The sequence below is a fragment of the Ictalurus punctatus genome, chromosome 26 (genome assembly GCF_001660625.3).
Source record: "Ictalurus punctatus breed USDA103 chromosome 26, Coco_2.0, whole genome shotgun sequence".
NCBI classification, from domain to species: domain Eukaryota; kingdom Metazoa; phylum Chordata; class Actinopteri; order Siluriformes; family Ictaluridae; genus Ictalurus; species Ictalurus punctatus.
This window is the reverse complement of record NC_030441.2, coordinates 13,643,400-13,667,751: the sequence shown is the minus strand read 5'-3', so window position 1 is coordinate 13,667,751 and position 24,352 is coordinate 13,643,400. Positions and strand designations below refer to the sequence as shown.

At 37.0% G+C, this 24,352-nt stretch overlaps 3 protein-coding genes across 5 annotated transcripts; 1 reads left to right on the top strand and 2 right to left on the bottom strand.

Moving 5' to 3' along the window:
- The first annotated feature begins 99 nt into the window (after positions 1-99).
- emp1 (epithelial membrane protein 1) lies at positions 100-5,948 on the top strand. 2 transcript variants are annotated; one of them, XM_017457199.3, is made up of 5 exons: positions 100-391; positions 1,897-2,003; positions 2,622-2,730; positions 2,881-3,021; positions 4,014-5,948. In XM_017457199.3, exons 2-5 carry the CDS (start codon positions 1,926-1,928, stop codon positions 4,172-4,174), a joined length of 489 nt encoding a protein of 162 aa, XP_017312688.1. In that variant the 5' UTR covers positions 100-391; positions 1,897-1,925; the 3' UTR covers positions 4,175-5,948. The 2 variants fall into 2 exon arrangements, with proteins under 2 accessions (XP_017312688.1, XP_017312687.1); XM_017457198.3 differs by lacking the exon at positions 100-391 and adding an exon at positions 936-1,041.
- Positions 5,555-10,251, bottom strand: f8a (coagulation factor VIII associated). The gene is made up of 12 exons (XM_017457175.3): positions 10,128-10,251; positions 9,775-9,821; positions 9,573-9,645; positions 9,180-9,339; positions 8,957-9,025; positions 8,747-8,867; positions 7,777-7,869; positions 7,176-7,240; positions 6,784-6,865; positions 6,591-6,637; positions 6,090-6,145; positions 5,555-5,975 (listed from the first exon to the last, which is right to left on the bottom strand). Exons 1-12 carry the CDS (start codon positions 10,184-10,186, stop codon positions 5,894-5,896), a joined length of 954 nt encoding a protein of 317 aa, XP_017312664.1. The 5' UTR covers positions 10,187-10,251; the 3' UTR covers positions 5,555-5,893.
- Positions 10,252-11,499: 1,248 nt separating this feature from the next.
- On the bottom strand, positions 11,500-22,013 carry si:ch211-243a20.4 (uncharacterized). Of its 2 annotated transcripts, XM_017457191.3 has the most exons (7): positions 21,793-22,013; positions 18,114-18,209; positions 16,541-16,813; positions 15,869-15,981; positions 13,809-13,910; positions 12,892-12,984; positions 11,500-11,694 (listed from the first exon to the last, which is right to left on the bottom strand). In XM_017457191.3, exons 2-7 carry the CDS (start codon positions 18,166-18,168, stop codon positions 11,638-11,640), a joined length of 693 nt encoding a protein of 230 aa, XP_017312680.1. In that variant the 5' UTR covers positions 18,169-18,209; positions 21,793-22,013; the 3' UTR covers positions 11,500-11,637. The 2 variants fall into 2 exon arrangements, with proteins under 2 accessions (XP_017312680.1, XP_017312679.1); XM_017457190.3 differs by lacking the exon at positions 18,114-18,209 and having other exon boundaries at positions 21,793-22,011.
- Positions 22,014-24,352: the final 2,339 nt, after the last annotated feature.

The window sequence follows — 24,352 nt, the reverse complement described above, 5'->3', positions numbered from 1 at the left end:
TTTAGTTTGTTGCGTTTACGGTTCGCTTTGGGTGTTCACGACTCGTGAATCGATTCGGCTGATCGATTAACTTAAAAGAGTCGTTTTAAAAAAGAGCAGAATCTCTAGCGGTGTGTGTGTGTGTGTTTGGAAGCAGTGAGTGTGAAGTGACGGTCATGCAGCATGGTGTGTTATAAAAAATTATGAAACAAGCTTGCTACCTATCAGTACTCAGTCTATGATTAAAGCATCAGTGTTTTAAATTCCTAAACATAACGCAAACATGGATGGGTGGATAGATGGATAAAAAGACCGGAAAATCACCCAGAAATGAGACGTTTTGGATCATATAGCGGGTAATATTTTCTGACACGGAAAAAATCTAGGTGTCTTTTCAGATGCCATCAGCCAGGTAAGTAGGCATGATCCTAGAAATGTATGTGTTTGCAGAACACAGTATTAATTTTCTACAACTTTTAGAAGTAAAAGAAGTTTTATTATTATTATTATTATTATTATTATTATTATTATTATTATTATTATATAATATATAATAATAATAATAATAATAATAATAATAATAATAATAATAATAATAAACAAATTAATGGAGTGTAGCTTGGACATGACGTGATTCCCGAGAATGCGTACTTCCGTACCAAGTAGTATATACTAAATGCACCTCGCTGATCAACCTATGGTAGCTATAAGCGTACTATTTCTATTCTGTATGTAGTATGGTGTTACACACACACACACACACACACACACACACACACACACAGAATCGCTTTTATCCGTTTAAGCTTGAAAAACGCGCCATAAGTGAGATGTGAACGCTTTATCACTGTATCTGCACCTGCAGGGAGTAAGTTAGTGCATACTGTTTAGTAGAGAAGTATGCGGTTTGGGAATGGGGTGGGGTTTACACTGCAGCAAACGGGACGGGAGGGAGGAAGGACACAGACCGACCGATGTGCAGAGATGCGAGACTCTGTCTGAGATGTTGGATCACTAACAAATAAAAACAAGAAAAACATTCAGTGCGTAAATCTCACGCAGGTAACGTTTTGATGGCGTTTACATGAATCTGTAGCGTACAGGCGCCTACATGATGCCACTAGGTCAGTTTGTACTAGCGGTTTTTTAAGGTGATGATGTGATTGAGATTTCAAAGCCGTGCAAACTCAGAATAACGGAGATGACCGAACAGAAATGTTGCCTGGGGTGATGTAATGACTTCACTAATCCGTGTATTAAAATCTGCATGCAGTAGACTGTCAAATACCGTGACGTTGCACTAATGCTGTGTGTTTAAATGCCTTTGGCTGGACACGTTATTATTGTTTATAACATGTTTCTGATGCTTTTACTGATTGCTCAAAAGCTGATGAAAAACACATCGTTTGATGTGTCATTGTTTTGGAGAGAGCATCCACTGGGAACAGCTAGGTCAAATGTTTAGTATAACATAACTGATATAATTATTATTATTGTTATTATTTTTAAAACAACAACTAAAGAAAAGTTATGATCATGGATATTTTTGTAAATCTGTGGAGAACAACAATGACCTGTCAGGTGTGAAGAAGAGGCAGCTTTAATGATTACTGTGTGTGTGTGTGTGTGTGTGTGTGTGTGTGTGTGTGTGTGTGTGTGTGTTTCCGTCCAAATGTCCCCACAAGAATATTAATATATTGTTATTTTAGTTATTGAGATTGGGATTAAGGTTAGATTTAAGTGTAGCATTAATTAGTTTCATTAATAATTATGACAATGTGCAAGAATAGTAAAGAGAAACCTGATTGTGGTTTCTAAATCTGCCTTATTCCTGAAGTCCTCAGCACTTGATTTTATCATCATAAGTATATTTATGTTGCATACAATATAATTGACATGTTGTTTGAAATATTGCAGGTTAAAACTCCACTTCATCCTCTAAGAGTATGTTGAAAGCTTTGATTGGACTTTGCACCCTTCATCTCACAACTATCTTTTTACTTTTTTGGGCCACAGTCGATGATGTAAGTGTTTTTATTTGATTTATTTATTTATTTTTAATATGTGCATTTATACTCTACCTATGATTGTTTCTGTAGAAAACTTAGTTCTCCAAATACAACTTAAAGGAGCTGTTTGTAATTTTTACGAACTTACAAGGCAAAATGATGATAAGCTTTCCCTTTCCTTCTGTTAAAACCGTATACATTGTGAGTTGCCTTTTAATCCAAAAGGGTCATGGCTGAGCAGCTCAAATTTCTGGGCATGAGAAAAAAAAAAAAAATGGGATTAATAAATCCAGATTAATTGTTTTTAAATAGTTTATTTCTAATGTATATTTGCAATGTTCTAATTATTACATGTATACTCTCAGAAAAAAAAGTTGCTCAAGGGATATTTGGATAGCTAAAGGTTCTTCATTTCTTAAAGTGGTTCTACTTTTGTAATAGGGAAACCATCAGTTGTTGATCCCATTTAGAACCTTCAGATGGAGAAGAATTCAATCAGATGGATAAACCTAAACACATTAGGGCTCTTGTTTAGAACAAGAGGGGAAAAAAGCATTTTTGAACATTGCCAACTTTAAGACTAAAGAATTGTCAGTTGTTAATGTGAGATCTTGTCTTTTTCTCTGTTTCTAGGCCTGGTGGTTTACAAGAACCATGTACACAGACCTGTGGGGGAGATGGGTGATGGAGAGAAATGATGATGTCTGGGTATACATGGACATTCCAACATCTTACCGAAAAGGTGAGCCATGCTTGTGGTTTTATCAGACAAGAGAATCGTAAATATCTTATCCAAAGACCAGAACCAAGGAGCTCTTACAGAAGCTAATAACTAAGCAATTATAGACTGGAGAAGGTGCTGTAATGGAGTTTTAATATTGCTTTTTTCTAGATTACTTGCAGGCAGTACAGGGATTTGCAGTGTTGGCCTGCCTCTTTGCAGTCATCTCCCTGTGTGTGTTCCTATTTCAACTCTTTACACTGGGGAAAGGAAAGAGGTTCACAATCGCTGGAGTTCTGCAGCTTATGTCATGTGAGTCCTTTTGTTTCTATGTCTATATGAATTGCATGTATTCAAACTTATACATTTATTCCGTAATTGAAAAAAGTTTTTTTTTCATGTTCTGTAAATATATTAAAAATTAACACATTTACACAAATAAATGTAATAATTGTGTAATATAGAGACAGTTCCTAAACTCTTCCTCAGCCAGACTGAGGCACATGACAAATCACTTGAAATTTCTCTAAATGTGACTTTCAAAAAAAGGACTTTCAAACCAAGAGTTTACATCTAGAGTAATCTGGAAGTTGCTATTTATGGGGCCAAGTTCATCCCTGCGGTGAAGCATGGTGGTGGTAGCTCCATCATGCTGTGGGATTGATGTGGAGACAGCAGGCACTGGCAGGCCGTCAAGGTCAAGAGAAAGATAACTGATCAAGAGTGTTCAAGACCTCAGTTTAGGGTGAAGGTTTAACTTCTAGCATGATAGTGGCCCCAAACACACATGGAGAAGCTTCAGGACAAGACTGTGAATGTCCTTTAGGTGATAAGCCAGAGCCCATTTTTAAGCCCAGCTGAATATCTCCCCAGCAATGCTCCCTATCCACCTTGACAGATTTTGAGAAGGTATGCCAAGCTTGAAAGAAGGTATGCCAAGCTTGTGGCATCCAAGTTTCACTCAGCACAGAAGACAATTTAGGCTGTAATTACTGCTATGGGTGCGTTCTGAATAATTGTGTAAAAGTACCTTTTTTATACCAATTTTCTGCAAATTTTGTTATTGCAAGTTCCCAACCATTAGCTAGTTCCTTCTTATTGAATGACAACTGTCAGTTGGGTTGATGGCCCAGCATACCTGCTGATAACTGCACAGTTTCAGTTCATATGGTTCTATTTTGGCTGCCAAACTATCCCTCATGGACATACCTAAATAGGTAGCTCTATTAATCAGTTTGCCTTTGGTTGTCTCGTCTATTTATATATATATAAAAAAGATTACGAACTATTTCTTTCTTATCCAGGCTTCTGTATTATGGTGGCCCTATCTGTCTACACGGATCACTTCCACAGAGGAGAGAAGGATGGCTGGTATGGCTGGTCCTATATCATGGCTTGGTTTGGCTGGCTGCTCGCGCTGATCAACGGCGCTATCTACGTAATCCTACGCAAGAGGGTGGATTAAATCAGGAAACTATGTAAAATACAAAAACAAAAGCTAGTAAGGACTAGTTAGCAAGAGTGATCATGCTGATAGATTCTTGTGAATTTCACTTGCTGTTAGTCTAATTATCCGTTTGGTATAAGAATTCCTTTTGGTGTACTTCCAGACTAAAAAGATTATTAACAGAGAATTTGAATAGGCAGAAAAGGTAAAGACTAGTTAAGGAAGTCAAGTCATGATGTGTTTGCGATCTTCAGATCATCAAAAGGGTTATATTATACACTGTATAAATAATCGGTAACTTTACCCCAAACCCCACACCCATGTGCTATACTGGATAAGCTGAGGTTCTTTAGATTTGAAATATACTGTACAATCACAAGTGCTCTTCCAAAGATTATAGGCCATTCACAGTTTTAGCTGGGTCTACTACCAAAAGGATTAGCTAAAAGTGAAAACTGAAGGAAAAAGATTAGTCAATCTTTTAAATTAATTATATAATTAATTAGGCTGACACATCTGTGCTGAATAACTATCCGAATAGCTGACACTGTTAATCTGATTAGTCTGGTGTATTATTCATGACGCTCGCTATAGTTAATTAGTCTCCTTTAAGGAGAGAGTGATGGATGCAGGAATGTAATATAAAATGTATGGGGAAAAGGTGTAAAGAAATGTTATACATATATATATATAAAAAGTCACAGGTGTGTAAATACATAATACAAAGTCAAAATATATAGACAGACACTGTAAAAATATAGTTTTGAAAGAATGCTTATAAAAAAAAAGAAACAATTTAAAGAACAATTAATTTGTTCAGAACCACTTATTATTTGTATCACTTTGTAAGGCCACATCATTTTTGCTTATTTTGTCTTGGCATTTTACTTTTCTAATTGAAAAAAAAAAAATGTATTATCGTTTCTTCTATTTGCCACCATGTCTACTGCACAAGTCTGGGATCATGACCAATAGAATTATACGATTCGTCTATATCCATTTATAGTCTGGTGCTGTGACATTTTGTATCTTAACTAGTAAATGCAGTAAAGTATCTGCTTTCATCAAAGCATACAGAAGAAAACGTCATCCCAGATGATAAAGGACTGGTGCGTGTTTCACTGGTGTGGCTCTGAAATCACCGTACATGTTCTTAAGAGAACTGATGTTATGAAAGCTCATGTTAAATCTTCACATTGTCGTGTTATTACAATTATTACTCACTGATGCTCCAGGAAAGATGTTCAAGGAATACAATATACTACAGGAGGTGATTAGATGAGTCATGGATGATGTGTGTCTCAGATCAGTGTACACTGGGGTTTATGATGAGTCAAGTGGAAAACATTTGATGATGTAGAAAATGTAAAAAGACATTTCAATAATCAAACATCCAAACATGATTAATTCTTGAATTTATTTACATCAAATGAACAATCTATTTTATGTAACAAATACTAAAAATGTAAAATTATTAAAGTGCAATGATCCAAAATGAAACTTAATGGAGGACAAAATATAGATTCATGTCCCGTGGCAGACATGTTCTGTGTGTACATCACATTTGTCAATGTTAAGAAATAAAATATTCTTTAACAAGTCATTGAGTGTAATATGAATATTCAGTTATAACTGTACCATAGCCTTAGTACTGTCATTCTGTAAGACTCCCTATGTGATGCGCCAGGCAGTGGACCAGACACCGAGTGATGTCACATGGTTGTATGTGGGTCTGAACTAAACCCCCTGACCAGAGGGGCTGATTCTTTCCTGCACTATGAGGTGTAGGAGGTGATTCTGTTCAGCAGAGAGGTGAGGCCTGCAGTGAGAGGAGAGAGAAGAAAGAGAAGCAAAAAGAAACAAAACATATGCAACAAACGTATATAAATTTTTACAATTGGAAAAAAAGTGGAACAATCTTCACCCAACTCACCATAATTCTGTCTGCAGAGATTTTAGAGATTCAATGTCTTTTTCCTGACATGCCATCTACAAAACAAGCATAACGTTAAAGGATGGCCAGTCACAAATCTGAGAAATAGGAAGAGTGCTCTATGCATGGCTAGACACTACAGTAATAACACAGGGAATTGCAAATGCAAATTTGTATGTTGGGATTCTTTCAAAAGGAACATTTCATGATTAAAAGTTATTGGTGGTAGTTACTAACAATGACCAGCTGGATAAAGCAGCTACACGTCGTTTTTTTTTTTTCTTTTCTTTTACGTTTAAACCAAACCTATTGATAATTCAGAAGAAAAAGGGCAGCAACTATGAACAAATAAGTGCATCATATCCACATATCACATAATCTGAATTTTCCACAAATTCACATTTGTTAGGACCCAGACGGTAGGACATAAAAGTAAAATTATGACCCTTGGTCTTTTATATTTCAAAACCCTAGCCGAGATGACATGTTACAATAACTTACCACCACAGACTGCAGAAGGAGGAAGACATCTTCGGCAAGGAAGTTAACTAAAGAGGCAAAAACAAGGCTCAAATTCAGCCACTGAAAAACCTCAGTAAAATCGAATCAAAAAGTACTATTGTAATTGAAAAATTCTACCAAATTACAACAGTAAATCACTGAAATGTGATTAAAAGCTGAACCTCAGTCTTACCTTGACTGTGTGAGTCAAAAGACTCCCAAGCATACCTCTCTAGTGTCTGTGCATGCTCAGGCAGTAGCTTCTGTGGAGGAGGCTGAAACAGATACATGTGCATATATACTGTAGATATATATAGACCAAATGAACACAATCAACTCATAATTTTGGTTTTTAGGGTGACAAATACCATTACAATATTAACAATATGATTAAAATGCACAATACTTCTTTAATTCTGAACAAAATATACTGCAGAGGAGTGAAATGGCTGTATAGCTGGAGGGATACCAAGATGTGACTCAAGAACTCATAATGGCTAAATTGACCAAGGCTAATAATCTGAACATGTTGATTACTCTACCTCTTAGGTGACGACTTCTAAAAAATTAACCGCCTGGGCCTACCTCAAGCAACATGAGCAGAAGTACTCTGGAGATTTCACACTTTGCCACTATATCCATAAAGGCACCTGAGGAAGTAAATAAAATCCGTTATTGTTGCAAAGCACCATGATACATAGGTGACCCCAACCATCACCGTGTCACGAAACCTACCCCACTACTGCATGCTTCAACATTGTCCCCGTCCACACATATTAATCCGGATATATTTTCACATCTATGCTCAATCACAAATTTTTAGACGACACCACATGCAAATGCGCTACAACTAAAGGCCAAATTTAGCCAAGTGCTGTGCTGATTCTGAGCATACACTGCACGATATAGCATATATTTTGCATTTTGTAGTGTTTATAGTTAGAAATCATGTGTGATGGCGTGACTGCCACATGTCATTTCACTACAATTTGACTACCATTCTGTTCCCATTAAAGAGGATATTTGTGATATTACCCCATCCTCATTCCTGTTCTGCTATACAGTAGTGTGAACAGCTCCCCCCTTAAGGACACCTTCATCATGCACTGGAGAAACAGCTGGTGAAATAATATCCATCTAACATGACTGAAGAACCAATTATGTTGAAAGTTCTCTGTAGGCTTACCGACAGGGGTATTTGTACCAGGAAGCTGCAGCCCTCTCTCCTGACACATGGCCTGCATTTCTGAAAGGACAGCCAGCGCACCATCATAATCACCTGTCAATCAAACATCACATGACTTTATTTGGCTGCTTCATAAAATTTAGAAAAGTGAAAAAATAAAGTTGATAGTGCTAGCTTTCAGTGACTACATTTACATGGACAGCAGTAATCTAATTATTGACCTTATTCTGAATAAGACAATATTGTGATTAAGGTGTTTACATGAGTTGCTGTTAGAATACTCCTTTCATGTTCCCTTTTACATGTTATAGAACATAGATCGATTAATAGCACACGTCATTACGTCCTCGCCGTCCGACGTTCTCTCCAGAATTTCACGAATCAACATAAAGTTCATCTTTGTTATGGTACCGTATACAGTTTTGGGTATTTCAGTTTTAATTTTACGAAAGCTTCAAGTGCGGTTAATTATTTGTCATGCTGTACGTGCTAATAGACGACTGCTTGAAGCCGTGGGCAGCGTCCCAAACCACGTACTTACCTACTATATAGTATACTACTATATACATGTATTTAGGCTACTATATAATAACCGCACTCTCTTATTTGCAGTCAAACGGTTGAGCACTGCCGTGTGTGTACGTGTCCTGTTGCAAAATGCGGTGAAAACTTCCACACGAGGTTAACAGTGTGATTAAGGTGTGTACATGTCTGTAATGCACTTTGATAACATGACTAAAACAGGAATACTCCACAAGTCTTAATTCCATTTGTGTTTACTTTGAGTATGACTTTAATCGGATTAAGGTCATCAATAATTGCTATTTACATGCTAGTTTCTTAATCGGGTTAATATCGAAATATCGTTGTCCAATAAACGTACTGTATATTTTAAGGACTTCATGGCAAAGATGTTCTATGTTAATAGTGATATGTCTGACATGTTTTGCTGAGGTCTTGCAGGACTCACGGCTCAGTATTTTGCAGGAAGCCATCTCTCCAAAAGACAACAAAGCCTCGATAGGCATCTGTGATTGAAGCTCTGCAGCTCTCTGAAAGTGGATGATAGCCTCTCCTGGCTTGTTCATCTCCTGTACACACATCACACACAAATGATGGACCTGCACATATCCTCTAGAGACAAACAGTCTAACACAGATGTCCAGATGACGATTCTTGCCTTGAGCGCTTTTCCAAGTTCAAGGGAAAGACTGGCAGCCATGACCGGCTGATTCATCTCAATATAAACCTGTAAAACAGTACGGAATTGCTTTATAAAAACACTGAAACCTCTTCTTTTCATCCCTGGTGGAGAAGCTCAGAAACTCCAGAGTATCTGTTTTAAGGCTCTGTTTGAAAATGAAACAAGAGAACAGAAACACAGAACATGCAGGGCTTTTTACCTTTATGGCGAAGCTGTAGCAGTTGAGTGCAGCCTGCAGATGCTCATCAAAGCCTGGTGCTTGCAGAGCTCGGGTCTCCTGCTCAGAGGCTAGAAAGAGTCGGGCGGCATCGGTCAGAGCCAGAGCCTCCCCTGGGGCATTGAAGAGAGTCTGCTCACACCTGGGGGGCGGGGTAATTTTCATACAGCATGATAAGAGCAACAAGTACATAAGCAATCAAAAAAATTAAGCATGCTACTGAATGAGATGTAATTTAACAGTTAAACGCATTATATTTACTAGACTTAGGGACATAACACAAGTTACAGTATTGCGTGGGGCTGCACGGTGCGTCCACCTGTCTCTCTGTGTGTGTGTGTGTGTGTGTGTGTGTGTGTGTGTGTGAATACTCACCGAGCCATGGCCAAATTACAGAAGGCTGCATACTGAAGGCAGTCCTGCTGTTTCAGCTCTTTAGCTAACTGACCTGGATACAGAAACGTTATTTCTTTATTAAATTAGATACGGTTTTAAAATAAGTTAGTCAGCACCTATTATTCCAGTAGCATATATTTGAAAAATTAATGGACTTAGCTGGTCAGCTTGTGTAACTCACCGAACTGCTCACTTGCTTCTGCGACATTAGGCTTCCTAAGAAAACGTCTGAGAAGAAGAAAAAAAAAGCTCCATAAATATAACGTTAATGACGACACGACTTTAATTTAGCTAATTAGATAGCGGAATTCAAATACTACACCATTCATGCAGAGACAAAGAGAAGGAGAGGATATATATATAATATATACAGCTGGAAAGTGTACATATCTAAAATAGCTAGCTAGATTAGCTTTAGTAGCTAAGCAAGTGCCGATAACTTATTACTGGTTTTGCTGAACACTGGTGGTTATATGAGATTAGCTATAAGTTAAACTATTATGCAGCGCATAACGTGATCACACAAAGCCTTACTTCTTCAGCTTGTTTGACACTGCTCGATAACGAGTGAGAAAATCTCCCTCCGACGACATTGTTGGTACAAGTTATGATGCCTAAATCCTGTGTTCCTATTGGCTCCCGAGTCACGCTGATGTATTCTGATTGGTTAGAATCCCGCTTACCTCAGTGAACAGCATAGGAAATGTAACGACGCCACATTGGCCGCTGCTGATAACTAGTTTCTTACGTCAGCGCTGCCGCCGCCGCCATATTAGCAGAGGCGACTTTCACTCTTAAGCCAATGCGAGTCTATGGAGAGATGCAGCTGTACCCTGAAAAACTTGCTGTAACTAGCTTAATGTTCAACTGCGTTTCACAAAATGTACATTGTTACCGGTGTTATACATTCCTGCATATGCAAATATACATGCACTGCTGATAATTTGTGAGAGCTGGACACTCATATATATTGCTGGAAAATAGGCTATGTATGGTGGGACAGAGATGACATGTCTGTCTTAACTAAGTATATAGTTACAGAACATAAATATTTTGAATATGAACTTTTTTTATTATTTATTTATTTATTTATTTTTTACATCATACAACCTCAAAAGCACTTGTGTCCAACCCACTTGTGTGGAAGATTCTACATCGCCATCACTGTCACCTGACTTGAACCCCATAGAAAATCTCTGGTGGAATTTGAAGAAGCAGCACACAAACCCACGAACATTACTGAACTGGAGGTCATTGCTCATGAGGAATGGGCTAAGATTCCTCAGGAACGCTGCCAGAAGCTGGTGTCTGGCTATACATCTCGTATGCAGCAGGTCGTAACAGAAAAAGGGTGCTCTACTAACTACTAAAGATGCTTGCCATAAAGTGGTTGAATGATTTTGAAACTGGAGAATTCATTATAAGTTGAACTATTTCAATTGCTGTTGTTTGATTTGTTGATTACAAACAACTGAAAGTCTGTACATTTTGACAATAAACCTGAGTTGCAGTGATGGTTGAACAATTTTGATTGCAACTGTATGAGCTTCCCTTTCTTGCTAGCAACACTGGCTTTGTAGTTGCAGTACAAATCTAATGAAAAAAACTGCAGGACACAAACTAGTCTTGGCTCACTCATTGGTAAAATTGTGTAAATATCATGTTTGGTTGAACTCTTTCAAAAAATATACACCCATCAGCCATAACATTAAAACCACTGACAGGTGAAGTGAATAACTTTGATTATCTCACTACAATGGCACGTGTCAAGGGGTGGGATATATTAGGCAGCAAGTGAACAGTCAATTCTCCAAGTCTGATGTTATGGCTGATCGGTGTATCATCCATCCCAAAATTACCTAAAGATATACTTTTCATTCATTCATTCAAAATGGTGGCAAACAAACAGAGTTTACACATTTTTTATTCACACCTTTTATATATAAACGGCAAAAAACAGCAGACAATTCTACACATCAGCTGAAAGTTTATCAAGCTTATACATCTTTTAAAGATATCTTCTGTATATACAAATAATATTCAATCACAGGTTTTCATAAACTGATTCAAATATCCCCTCCTCTACTGGTGAAGGCTTGGCCTGAAAAAGAAACAATGCAAATATTTCAGAACAACCAGAAGAACATTTCAAACCATCACAATATTGGGTGAATTTAGATATATTGGACCCATTTTTGAATTTTCACATTCTCTTATTGTCTAGTTTTCTTGCATTAATTAAACAAAATACCTAACACATGATACACATTTGTAAAATCATTTGTATTAATGTATTTTGACTATCTACATTATTAAGGAAAAACTGTTTATATAATTTTCTGAAGAAGCATGACTTATTCTTTTGTCAAAACTGACTATAAACCATTTAATTGTTTAATTGCATCAAAACAAGCAAATTGCAATAACATGACTTGAAAAAATCTTCTCCAAATTCACCATAAACATGTAATATTGTAAGAACAGAATTGACTAAGTAAAAGATGACTAAGATGTTGGTGTAAGTTACATTCTGTGATTCATTTCTTACAGCAATTACAAAAAAAAAACCTTCAATATTTTCCAAATTTATAACCAATCATTTCTAAAATACAGAATAATTAATTAAAAATTACTTTTATAAAATGTGACTAAAAATAATAAGTGACATTTTATAATTTATTACTTGCAGTAGAAGCATAACAAAGGATTAAAAAAACAACAACCCATAAACATCATAATTAGTCTCTAAAATTAACACCTACACAAGTAAAAATCTGTGCATACTAAGTAGTGTATTCCCCAGTCTACATCTTATTTTTTATTAAAATGTTCCATAAAAACCATAGTTAACCATAGTTAAGTGGTCCGACATTTAACTTTTTTAGATGCAGTTTTTTAACCTGAACCATGCGGTTGAAAATGATTACATTATAACTAACTTTATGTTTATTTTGTTAAAGAAGCACATCTTATGAAATGTGTAATACATTCGTCATGACGATTTTCTAACCTTATGAAAATGAATAGCCAAAGCTTATGTAATTTTTTTTACTCAAGATTTTGGGGTAAACTTCCTGTTCGTTTCTGGCCACACCCCCTTATATGATGTCACATGAATTAAGTCATGTTATTTTGGCACTTTCATGGCAAGGGATTAGTAACAAAATTTGCCTTTATTTTATATATTATCAGTCCAGAAAATACAGTAAATGCTGCCAAGTCTAACTGTCCTGATTTACCTGAATTTAGCCCACCACTAAGGTATGCTAACTTATCATGACTTTAGATTTGATCCTACCTTTTTCACTGAGGTTTGGCTCTCTATGATTTCTCTCCTCTTATCTTCAACATTCAGCACATCATAAACGGAGACAGTCTTGTGTTCAAGATCCTGGGAGAATGAGCGAGAATGATGCACTTTATATTCCATCCATCAATTCATCCATTTTCCATACTACACACACAGGGTGGGGGGGGTGGGGTGGTGAATTGCAGTCACATTCACACACCACAGACAATTTGGAACTACCAATCAACCTGCAACACATGTCTTTTGACTGGGGGAGGAAAACCCAAAACACAGGGAGAGCATGCAAGCTCTCAGGGTTGGGGTGGGTTTCGAATCCCCAACCATGGAGGTGTAAGGCAAACGTGCTACCCACTAAGCCACCGTGCCCCCCAACACCTTATATTTTACATGTGTAATGGAAGATTTTTTTTATGTAGAACCCTACAGCTGAGTGCTTCCCTAGCAGAAAGGATTCCAAGTACAAACATTTTCTGAAGCTAAGAACTGTTAATTTTCCAATAAACCCACAAACATCCCCCTTTTCTAAAACTATAGAGCCAACATTTTAAAATTAAGACCGAGCAATTCTGTAAATATATTTTTTGGTGTGTCAAGGCATTTTGGAGGGAAAACAGGCTGCTCAGCAAAATAAAAATTCAGATGCTGGGTCAGTGGTTCAGGAAATGTGAATTTCTGTTTCACAAAGCACAAAAAGGCAACTGAGAACAAGTCTGTTGCTTTGTGTGGTTTCATATATTCAGATGATGTGCTCCGAATCATGGCATTAATATGACATGCTGATCATGTTTTCTATTAAATCTGATTTCTTTTAAATAAAGTGTGATTTTGGGTTGGTAAGAATTAAGCAGCTGAGATAAAAAGCCAAAGATGATTATGAAAATCAGACAGAGGTAAAACAGGCTTACCATGTACACTGAATCAGACGTGGCTCCTTCTGTCGCAACTGTATTCCTCTTTCTTTTTTTGGTTTTCCCTTTATCTCCCTCTCCTTCAGACTGTGAATGATTCTAAAAGAAATATTGCATTCAAGCACTTTAGAAGTATGACATTGATTCAGGGAGATGTAATAAAGTATATACAGTATATACAGTAGCCTATGTGATATGGTTGCGTAGCATAACTTGCAATCATAAACTAAGGTTAATGTAGTAATGAGAATGCGATTGGGCCATTGCTACAGTACTTCTTTTAAGTGACTACTGAGAACATCTCAGAAGCACACTGATCAGCCATAACATTAAAACCACTGATAGGTGAACTGACATTAATTATCTCGTTACAATGGCAACAGTCAGTTCTCAAAGTTGATGTGTTGGAAGCAGGAAAAATGGGTAAGCATAAGGATCTGAGCGACTTTGATAAACGCCAAATTGTAATGGCTAGATGACTGGGTCAGAACATCTCCAAAATGGCAGGTCTTGTGGGGTGTTCCTGGAATGCAATTGTCAGTACCTTCCAAAAGTGGTCCAAGGAAGTACAACCAATGAACCAGCGACAGGGTCATGGGCACCCAAGGCTCAATGATGCAAGTGGGGAGTGAAGGCTATCCTGTCTGGTCCGATCCCACAAAAGAGCTACTGTAGCACAAATTGCTGAAAAAGTTCATGCTGGCTATAATAAAAAGGTGTCAGAACACAGTTTATCGCAGCTTGCTGTGCATGGGGCTGCATAGCTGCAGACCGGTCAGAGTGTCCATGCCTGTCCACCGCCGAAAGCATCTACAATGGGCATGTGAGTATCAAAACTAGACCATGGAGCAATGGAAGAAGGTTACATCATGTGGACAGCCGGGTGTGTGAGTTTACCTTGGGAAGAGGTGGCACCGGGATGCACTATGGGAAGAAGGTAAGCTGGCGGAGGAAGTGTGATGCTCTGGGGAATGTTCTGTTAGACAAACCTTGGGTCCTGTCATTCATGTGGATGCTACTTTGACATGTACCACCTACATAAACATTTTTGCAGACTAAGTATATCCCTTCATGGCAACGGTATTCCCTAATAGCAGAGACCTCTTTCATCAGGATAATGCACCCTGTCATACCGCAAAAATTGTTCAGGAACGATTTGAGGAACATGACAAAGAGTTCAAGGTGTTGACTTGGCCTCCAAATTCTCAAGATCTCAATCCAATCAAGCATCTATGGGATGTGCTGGACAAACAAGTCTGATCCATGGAGGTAACACCTTGCAACTTCCAGGACATACAGGACTAACATCTTGGTGCCAGATACTACAGCACACTTTCATAGGTCTTGTTGAGTCCATGCCTCGATGAGTCAGCGCTGTTTTGGCAGCACAAGGGGGACCTACACAGTATTAGGCAGGAGGTGAAATTTTCTCTAAGGAGATGTTCATTTATGGAAGGATTCTCTAGTGTCATAGTTTGTAACAGTCAGAGGTAAAGCTGTTCCTTTAAGTTTTTTGCTACAGGAATGATGAAGGACAGAGGAAGTAATGTTTTGTGGTTTTTCTGTAACAAGCTGCATTTTTTTTGTCTCATTAACTTGGGAAGATTACAGATGTGATAACAGGAATTAACTTGATTCTCCACAACATTAAACATAACTATAAATCGAGAAAATGTATGGCATGTCATTCATTAATAAACAAACTGTTATTTGTTGGCAAATTGTTGTGGTGAAATAAAGGGAATAAAACATGCTGGTATATGACAAATATCAACTTCAGAGTGGTAACAGTAACTTTGTAGCTTTGTATCGTGCTACATCACACCGTATTGTTGTTGATTATTTTTTTTATAGAGCATGTCCCAAAGTGTTTTAATAATCAGTGGCGTCCAAACGACTAGGGACAATTGAAATCACTAAAGATTTGTTTGTGAGAACCATAATATTATTTCAACAAAAATGTAATTAAAAAGTATTTTTTTAAAAGCATTATATAACTTTTTATGTTACTTTAAAGTGGAGTAACATGGTCAGTAGTTTCTGTCTTTCAATATCACCTTGTACAACTTAAAGATACAAACTGATCCAGCGACGCTGAAAAGCAGCAGAACAATGAGGACAACCAGCAAAGGGATGACAGAAGTCTCCATATCTGGCAGATAACCTTCCTCTGAGAAAGAGAGTAAAACAGACAGAAAGACAGACAGAAACAGATAGACAAGGAAGGTAGGTGGTTATCGGGATGTTGTGAGACTGGCCCTTCGAAGTAGTTCCACTTCAGAAACTTTCATGTTGCTCAACAGGCAGGGGAAATGAGTCAGCTCATTCACTTTCTGTTCTTTTTTTGTCTTCTAGGGGTTTTTGTCTTTTAAGCATAATTTTATTAGGCCTATTATCTATCTGTCACCTTATTTAATGTAAAATGTGTCCATTAAATTCTCATGGAGAACTGATTTGAATCTTAAACATTATTATTCCTTCAAAAAACCAAAGTAATGAATAAAGCAGTTAAACCCAACCTCCATGTTTGATTTGATATATTTTGCACCATCTACTCACATCCTTGCTCATAGAATACAAGAGTTGAAAACAACTTCTCACCCCTTAATAGCAATTCTGTGTGAAATTTTACATAATGCTTTATGACCGAAACCAACACTGGTAGCATTACCGATATGGAAATGAAGTCAGCTGTTGTCTGAGTTGTACAACCACTCCTGCTTACTCACCTCGTACAAGGACAACCCAATACAGCTTCTTATCCATGTACTGGAAGTAGTATTCTCCGGAGGATGAACTGTTATGCATGGTGATATTTGCTGTCAAGGGGATTGTTTTTGGAGTAGAAGAACGATGAATGAGTTGTTCCCATACTTTTTGACTGTTTTGGTAACACCTAATTGTGCTCCCGGTGCTGTTAGCTGGGATGGTGACTTTAAGCTGGTGGATGACTGATCTTCCTGCCAGCGCCACACAGGTTCGGTTCTCGAGAGAAAATTCGGCTGAAAGAGAGAGAACACAAAGAGATCCACGGGGTGATTGAAAGAAGCTCCAGCTCCACTGGTTTAACAACAATTTTTTTGTTTTCCCACAAAATGATTGAGATAAGAAGGATAATCCTAGATCTCATCCTAGATTAACACAGACATGTATTAACAATGCTTTTTTCCACCCTCATTTCTATTTAATTTCTAAATCATCTCAGCAAATGGTCATTCATCTCAACTACCACAACACCACAAGCACATGGTTGCCAACTCTCACGCATTTGGTCTGAGACACCCATTTTCAGGCTCTGTCTCATGCTCTCATGCTGCCCAAATAAGTCTCACACCGAAATTAAATATCAAGCCAACGTAAAAATACAACATAGTCACAAATCTGCTCATATGATCTTCCTTCTTTCAGTGTCGAGAAGGTGTGGGGTTTAATGAAGCCCTGCAACTTCTTGATTGGACCAGTCACATTTCCTCCCACGCCTGAGAGTTGCCAAGTCCGCTTAAAATACGTGAATTTGGGGTTCTTTTTTTCTGAAGTCACGGGTTGCGGTTTTCTAGGCTCGTTTTAAAAATATGTTGCTTGTTAGGAAAATCTGACAAGCGACTTCATCTTTTTTATTAATTATTATTATTATTTTTTTTTTACATTTATGGTTGCTATTTTCCCCAATGCACTGACACTGTCTACTCACAGCCTCACAATATCAGTGCTGTAGACTATTTTGCCCTCCCATAGTTATTACACGTTATAACAAAAAACAAACAAATAAACATAACATACTCATATACTAATAGTCATTATGGTTCTAATGTAATTTCCTTTTCCATCTCTCCAATCATATTCTGCTCGTAGGTGAACAGAGATGAGTGGATAGTGCCTGTCCTCCCTATAAGCCTGTGGTTTTCAATCTTGGTCCTGCATATTTTGTATGTCTCCTTTATTTAATTACACCTAATTCAGATCACCAGCTCATTAGGAGAGAGATTCATGAACTGAGCTGAGTGTGTCAGATATGAGAGACATACAAAATGTGCAGTGCTGTGGGTCCCCAGGACAAGACTGAACACCACTGCTATAAGCTTTGTTGCTGTTTGATGATTTTTTATTAAATAAATAGTTTTTTTTGGACATTCTCGCTGTGGCTGCTGGGACTACGGTTGCTGCTCTGGCCTTAGGACTGCAATTACCACATACAATTTTGCACTCAAGTCTCCTTTCATGAACAGTGGACTATTTCAACAAACAGACTTCATATAAAAACCATAATGAACTTTCTTTTACTTTCACACTATCCGTTGTTACCCAGGTGAGGATGGGTTCCCTTCTTTGTCTGGTTCTTCTCAAGATTCTTCCTCATATCATCTTAGGGAGTTTTTCCTTTTCCACCGTTGCCACCGCCTTGAGCAATAGGGATAAACTCACACACTTAAAATCTGTATCCTGTGTTTATATGTTTCTGTAAAGCATGCCCATTGTTAAAAGCACTATTCAAATAAAAATTAATTGAATCGGATTGAATTTTCGCTTTTCAAACTGCGAGTGGTTTCTGTTTAATATGTTGCAGCCTATTTATTGAGTCTGTTTACATTTAGGCCGTAAAAGGTATACTATACTATACTAATATTGGGATTGTTTTGGGCTTGTTTTTGAAACTGCAGTTGCTTATTTGTCTCGCAAGAGTTGGCAACACTGGATGAAACATTGTTGCGAAACATAATTGTCTGGCACACATTATGTGATTGACATGTCTAAAATAGGCTATTATCTATTCCTTTTTTTACCGAAAATGTAGCCTGTGCCAGCCAGTTTTATCGTGATTTGAAAAACAGTTGTGATCATTACGATTGCAGATGAGTATTCTAAAGTATTTTAGGAAGTGACAGTAAAGACACTGGAGAAGACAAGGACGATATTTTTAAAGTCCCTGTGAAGTGCCTTAAAACGTGCAGCCTTATTTGATGTGTTGACAATGACTGTTTCTCAACATGCATTGTCATGCAATCTTTCGTCCTTGTTCTATGTCATTATCCACTGCAAAATTTAAATTCCAATACTCAAGAACGCAAGTACCTCGACGTATGAAATTACCCAGATTTGTCTTGATATCGAGGATACATCAGATGCAGACCTGAGCGCAAGGAACCCTTGAAGTACCAGAAGTCATTGCAGCAAAATAATAGCTGAGGGCAGAAACCTGACCCATACCTATAGTTTTAACATCTTTTTAACTGCAATAATCTAAATAAATCAAACTATGCATCTAAAAAGAATGATTTCGATATATGATTTAGATTGAAATATATATGAGGTTGTTGGACAGTCCAATATATCCCTCAGAAGTATTTAGAATAGTGAATTTCAAATTGTTTGGAGATGGCATTATAACCCTTCCCAGATGAGCAACAACAATTGCTTCTGTGTGGTCATGGCTGATGTCCTTTCTTCTCTGCATGATGTAGACGCACACCTGAATGCTCCAGAGCTTTAAAGTGCCAAAAGTTCTGCTTTTCTGGTAGTCACACAGTCTTGATGATTAAGTAATTTTGTGAATTTCATTAGTAACATCTGGTTGCTAATTTGTCTCTTAATGACTGTGGGAGTAGGAAGGGTGTACTTATATTTTCACACGTGGTTTCTGAATGTTGATTGACTTTTTTGGAAAAACGAAAACATATTGAAATCTGTTACAATTTTTTGTTGTCACCTGAAGTTATTTGTTTATTTATGGAAGTTGGTGAGGACTACCCTATTGTTATTTAGGCAAACAATAACATAGAATTTAAGGAGGGTGTACTTTCTTTTTCTCATGACTGTATATATATTGATAACAAAATACAGATTTTTTTTTTCTTTTGTATTATAATTGTTTATTTACTCTCGCTTTTATAATGTAAGCATTTGTTTTTAACTTTCATTTACATAATAGCACATTTTGGCTTATTGAATACACCATATACAACAGGAAAAAAACAATTACAGCACAAATTTCCTAGAAACAAACAAACAAAAAATATTCATTGTTGATAATAGCTTCTTATTGATCATAAGCTTTCCACATCTTCTGTGATGTTAAGTAAATATATGTGGCAGCCTGGGAAAACCCTTCAACCGTAACATTCTGACATCTATTATATATATTATATATCTATTATATGATTTTTTAAAACCCAGTCTCATCACTTGAGGTAAATGTCAGTCAAGCCCTGTGATAACCCGAGCCTCATCATCACTCTTGGTTTGTCTAACCATTGTCTGCTCTTACATCTTTGTTGAAATAATTGCTGATTACAGTAAATCTGTGAGGTTTGTTCTGTTCTCCTTTTGATTATATTTCAAACATTACAACATTATCTGCTGCTGTATCTAAAGCAGAAGTGATGGTGTGTATGAATTGTGGATAATTTGAGAGCCGTTGTTTATATTGTCTAAAAATGGAATCCATTAAGTATATGCTAGGAAGTAAAAAGCACGTCTAGATCATTTTACTGAAATATGCTGTAGTTGTGTTTTAAAATGCACTTATGAGGTCTCAAAACCCATTTTTGGTAAAACCCCGAATTTTCATCATTTGGGCTGTTTGACTGAAATCAGCCACAGTGACATCCGAGGTTTTTTTTTTTTTTTTTTTTTTTTTGCAGACCTCCACACAAAGAGGAAACTCTTAACTGACTGACTATGAATATGTGACTGCATGAGGATGGTGAAATGCTGTGTTGTCCCATGCACATATCAATGTGTTTCTTAATTGTTTCTTTCCAGGCTCAAGCCTGCTATAGAGTGAAACTACATAAGCTGATTCAGGATTTATTGCATGATATTTCTGCACACACTGTGCTGATGGTGTCTGTCTGACTCACAATGTTCACTGGTGCCCTTTTAAGGGTTTGGATTTAGGTAATATAATATTTGTTACTTAGCTAACATCAATTAATTTGACATCCAAACCTTAATCCATTTGGTTTGGAATTTGAAATGTAAACAGTTTGGAACAAAGCATGAAAACATTTGCAAATTTAGCTGTGGAGATACTTGGTTTTTCTGGTGGTAGAAAAGGAGTTAATAATGTACAGTATATCTGCAAGCATTTTCCAGATTACCTCAGCAAAATACATTCTATCTCCTTCCATCCATCCATCCATCCATCCATCCATCCATCCATCCATCCATCCATTTTCTGTACCGCTAATCCTACACAGGGACGCAGGGGAGCCTATCCCAGGGAAATCAGGGCAAAAGGGGACCCGCTGGACAGGGTGCCAACGCATCGCAGAGCACAACCGCACACACATTCACACACTACGGACAATTTGGAAATGCCTACAACACATGTCTTTGGACAGTGGGAGGAAACTGGAGTACCCGTATGGAACCCCCTTATCACATGGACAACATGCAAACTCCGCACATACAGGGACAAGGCGGGATTCGAATACCCAACCCCGGAGGTGTGATGCAAACAATAAAAAAAATATATATATACAGTGCTGTTGTGCTTATTGTGTGAAGTTTTGAAAAAGTGAACTTGTTAAGGACCAATGTTTTTAGGAATTTTTAAAAACTGTAATACTGAAATACTAAACTGTAATACTAAAGTATTACATGGGGTTGGTGATTAGGGCAAAAGTATCATTATCATATCAAGATAATTGCACAGTACAAGATATTTGTCAGCCAAGTAGTAATGCTACACCTTAAAAAAGCCTTTGAAAAACTCAAGTTGTCTATGATTATTTTATGTAAATTCTAAAAAGATTGAGAAACAGAAAAATGGATGAAAATAATTATTCTGTACAATATATATATATATATATATATATATATATATATATATATATATTTAACCAATCAGCTACTATGAATAGCAATGATGTCAGTCAGTCAATGATGTCAGTCACTATATTTTTATAATTATATTGTCCAGCATTCTCAAAAAATCAAATGACATGTGCCACTTATAGGATAACAGAAAAAATATACATACCTTCACTCTTATAACAGAAACACAACAGAATAATCCAAAACACTCCAACTTGTGTTGTAAACATCTTGTTGTCCAAATTGCAAGACTAAGTTACTGTTCCCAATTACTATATAATTGTACTGTGCACGAAATATTTTAAATGCCTAATCACAGGCTGCTTGTCAAGCAATCTGGTTTTAGTCAAACATTCTTATCTGTGTAATGTCAGAAGGATGTGGCTATAACTTTTACAGGAAGTTGTGTCATACACTTAAAATCTTGAACTTTCAGTTAGATTACCTCAGTGCAGAATCTCCCACATGTGCTCACACTAACCCTATTAGACTTACACCTAAATACCCTAAATACCTAAATACCCACCTACAGCAAAATATTCAGCAATAGGACATTCATTTCAAATGACATACGAGTGGACTTTTCTCTTTCAGCCTCTGTGTCACGAGATTAAATTCTCTTAATCTGTCAGAGTCCCTCTGAAATAAGTTCCTCTTTTTTTCATCACCATAGCCGTGCTTCCTTTGTTTTCTTTTATATTAAAACAGGACCACATGAATGATTTGGGCATATTAATACCTTAAACTATGGAGTTTAATGTAAATATGCAGATGCTTGGTAACAAAATAAGCTTCCTGCTTATGTCTTATAAACCCTCAACATATATCCTTTCAATGGTTAAATTTTTCAAACAAGGGGGGCATGGTGGTTAGTGGCTAACATGCTTGCCTCACACCTCAGGGGTTGAGGGTGTGAATCCTGCCTCCTCTCTGTTTGTGTGGAGTTTGCATGTTCTCCCCGTGCTTTGGGGCTTTTCTCCAGGGTTTTCTGCCCCAGTCTCTGTGTAGGAAAAGCGATATAGAAAATGGATGGATGGATAGATTTTTTTCAAACAGTTCAGGCGTAAGAGGTAAAACAATGTAAACAAATATGCTGTTCTGAATTCAACCACTAGGTGGCACCAGTACATTAACTCAAACATGTTTAATCATAGAAGTGTTCAAAGAACCCGTAATCAAACCCAGCAAGGGACAAAGATAAAATATAAAGGTAGCACAAAAAGATCCAGCCTATATTAGTACGATATGCTGTAAGTGATTTGATTTATATTTTCCTATAACAGCATGTCCCAAAGAGTTTTATTCTCTTATAATACATAATTTGCTGGTGATTACAATTTTATAGATGAATGTTGTGGAACATCTGCAGAACAAGTTAGTTCCTGTTATTACTTATGTTATATAAGCTATATAACAGCTATGAACTCATTCTCTCACCACTCTCTCTTTTTTCTTTCTCATGAAGTAAAAAGGGTTGCAGCTTGCCAGGTTAAAGAGAAAAGTTAAGATCGGGGTAATGTGTCTTCTGTCCCGAAGACTTTCCAGTGGCAAAAACTTTATTTTACAGCATTACTACTGACAGTTAAAACTGGTGACATTTCCTTTCAAAAATGCTAAATAAGTCCTTATAAATTTTTTTTATTTATTTCATGTATGTGAAGAATTCACCATACCCATACCCAAGTCCATGTGTTAGTTGTTACTAAAGAAATTATAACTTATTAGAGTGAGGGCTTTAATACAATCTTCGTAAATTATTTGTCTTGAAACTAGAACTTAAACAGTTAAACAATGCACTGGTATTAATGTATTGTAATGCTAGAAAATTGTCAGGAAAATATTATGGGTAAAACTACATAAAACCAGCTTTAGTAAGTCTTTCTCTCATGTTTGTTTTGAATTCCTCTTATATAGTCATGCGATATTAGGATTATAGGCAGAATTTAACTAGTACCCTTGTACGTGAACAGTAGTTTGCTTTGTTGTTGTTGTTGTTCTTTATTCAGTAGAGGGAAATGTCTTGAACGTCAAGTCTGTGTTAATCATATAAGCTACAGGCCATGTAGATAAGAGCTTCTCTTGAAAAATGCTGTAGTATTCCTTTAATGTCAGTAGGTTACTGTCCCTGGATTCTACTTACGGGTGAAAAATATATTTTACAGTTAATAAAGATCTGACTAATGTCATATCAGTCCTGCTGTGAAGAATTATAGGCTTGTATTTCCTATTTTTGTTTTAGTAGTAATTCATTGGCTCAGTCTGACTTCCAAAACCATAATAGAGTAAGGTAAGAAATTAGGAGATGGCTGTTCTTTCCACTTCACAGGAAAGTAATGATTTCTGCTATGGGGAGAGCAGCTATTTTAGGAGTCATGATATTCTAAAATCATATTGAGCTTGTTATAACAAGCTATTGCACACACAGGCGTTAGTTGTTGGGCACTTTGGCTAACTTTCTATCGCCTGAGCGTATTAAAGAGTAAGAAGGAATCCAGTTGGAGTGATGAATGCATCGTGCGTAATGAGAAACAGGTGCACATGCGCACTGCAGCTCAGCAGTAGCAAAGAAGCCAAGACTGATCTCATAAATTCAATGAAAACAGATCAGAGAAAAAAGGGGGTGGGGGGGAAGAACCGAAAGAGAAGTAACATCTGGAGGTCAGTGACTAAAAAAATATTTCCCGTTTCATAATCTCCCTCCTTTTTTTATCTCTTCATCAATCTCT

Coding starts and splice junctions, on each gene's coding strand:
- emp1 (XM_017457199.3), top strand. CDS start 1,926: ATGTTGAAAGCTTTGATTGGACTTTGCACCCTTCATCTCACAACTATC. Junction 2,004..2,621: donor TTTGGGCCACAGTCGATGAT/GTAAGTGTTTTT, acceptor CTCTGTTTCTAG/GCCTGGTGGTTTACAAGAAC. Junction 2,731..2,880: donor TCCAACATCTTACCGAAAAG/GTGAGCCATGCT, acceptor GCTTTTTTCTAG/ATTACTTGCAGGCAGTACAG.
- f8a (XM_017457175.3), bottom strand. CDS start 10,186: ATGTCGTCGGAGGGAGATTTTCTCACTCGTTATCGAGCAGTGTCAAAC. Junction 9,646..9,774: donor AGAAGCAAGTGAGCAGTTCG/GTGAGTTACACA, acceptor TTCTGTATCCAG/GTCAGTTAGCTAAAGAGCTG. Junction 6,146..6,590: donor TCCTTCTGCAGTCTGTGGTG/GTAAGTTATTGT, acceptor CTTGTTTTGTAG/ATGGCATGTCAGGAAAAAGA.
- si:ch211-243a20.4 (XM_017457190.3), bottom strand. CDS start 21,856: ATGTTTACAACACAAGTTGGAGTGTTTTGGATTATTCTGTTGTGTTTC. Junction 16,814..21,792: donor TTTCTGTTATAAGAGTGAAG/GTATGTATATTT, acceptor TCTCTCTTTCAG/CCGAATTTTCTCTCGAGAAC. Junction 15,982..16,540: donor TTGGGTTGTCCTTGTACGAG/GTGAGTAAGCAG, acceptor TCTCTTTCTCAG/AGGAAGGTTATCTGCCAGAT.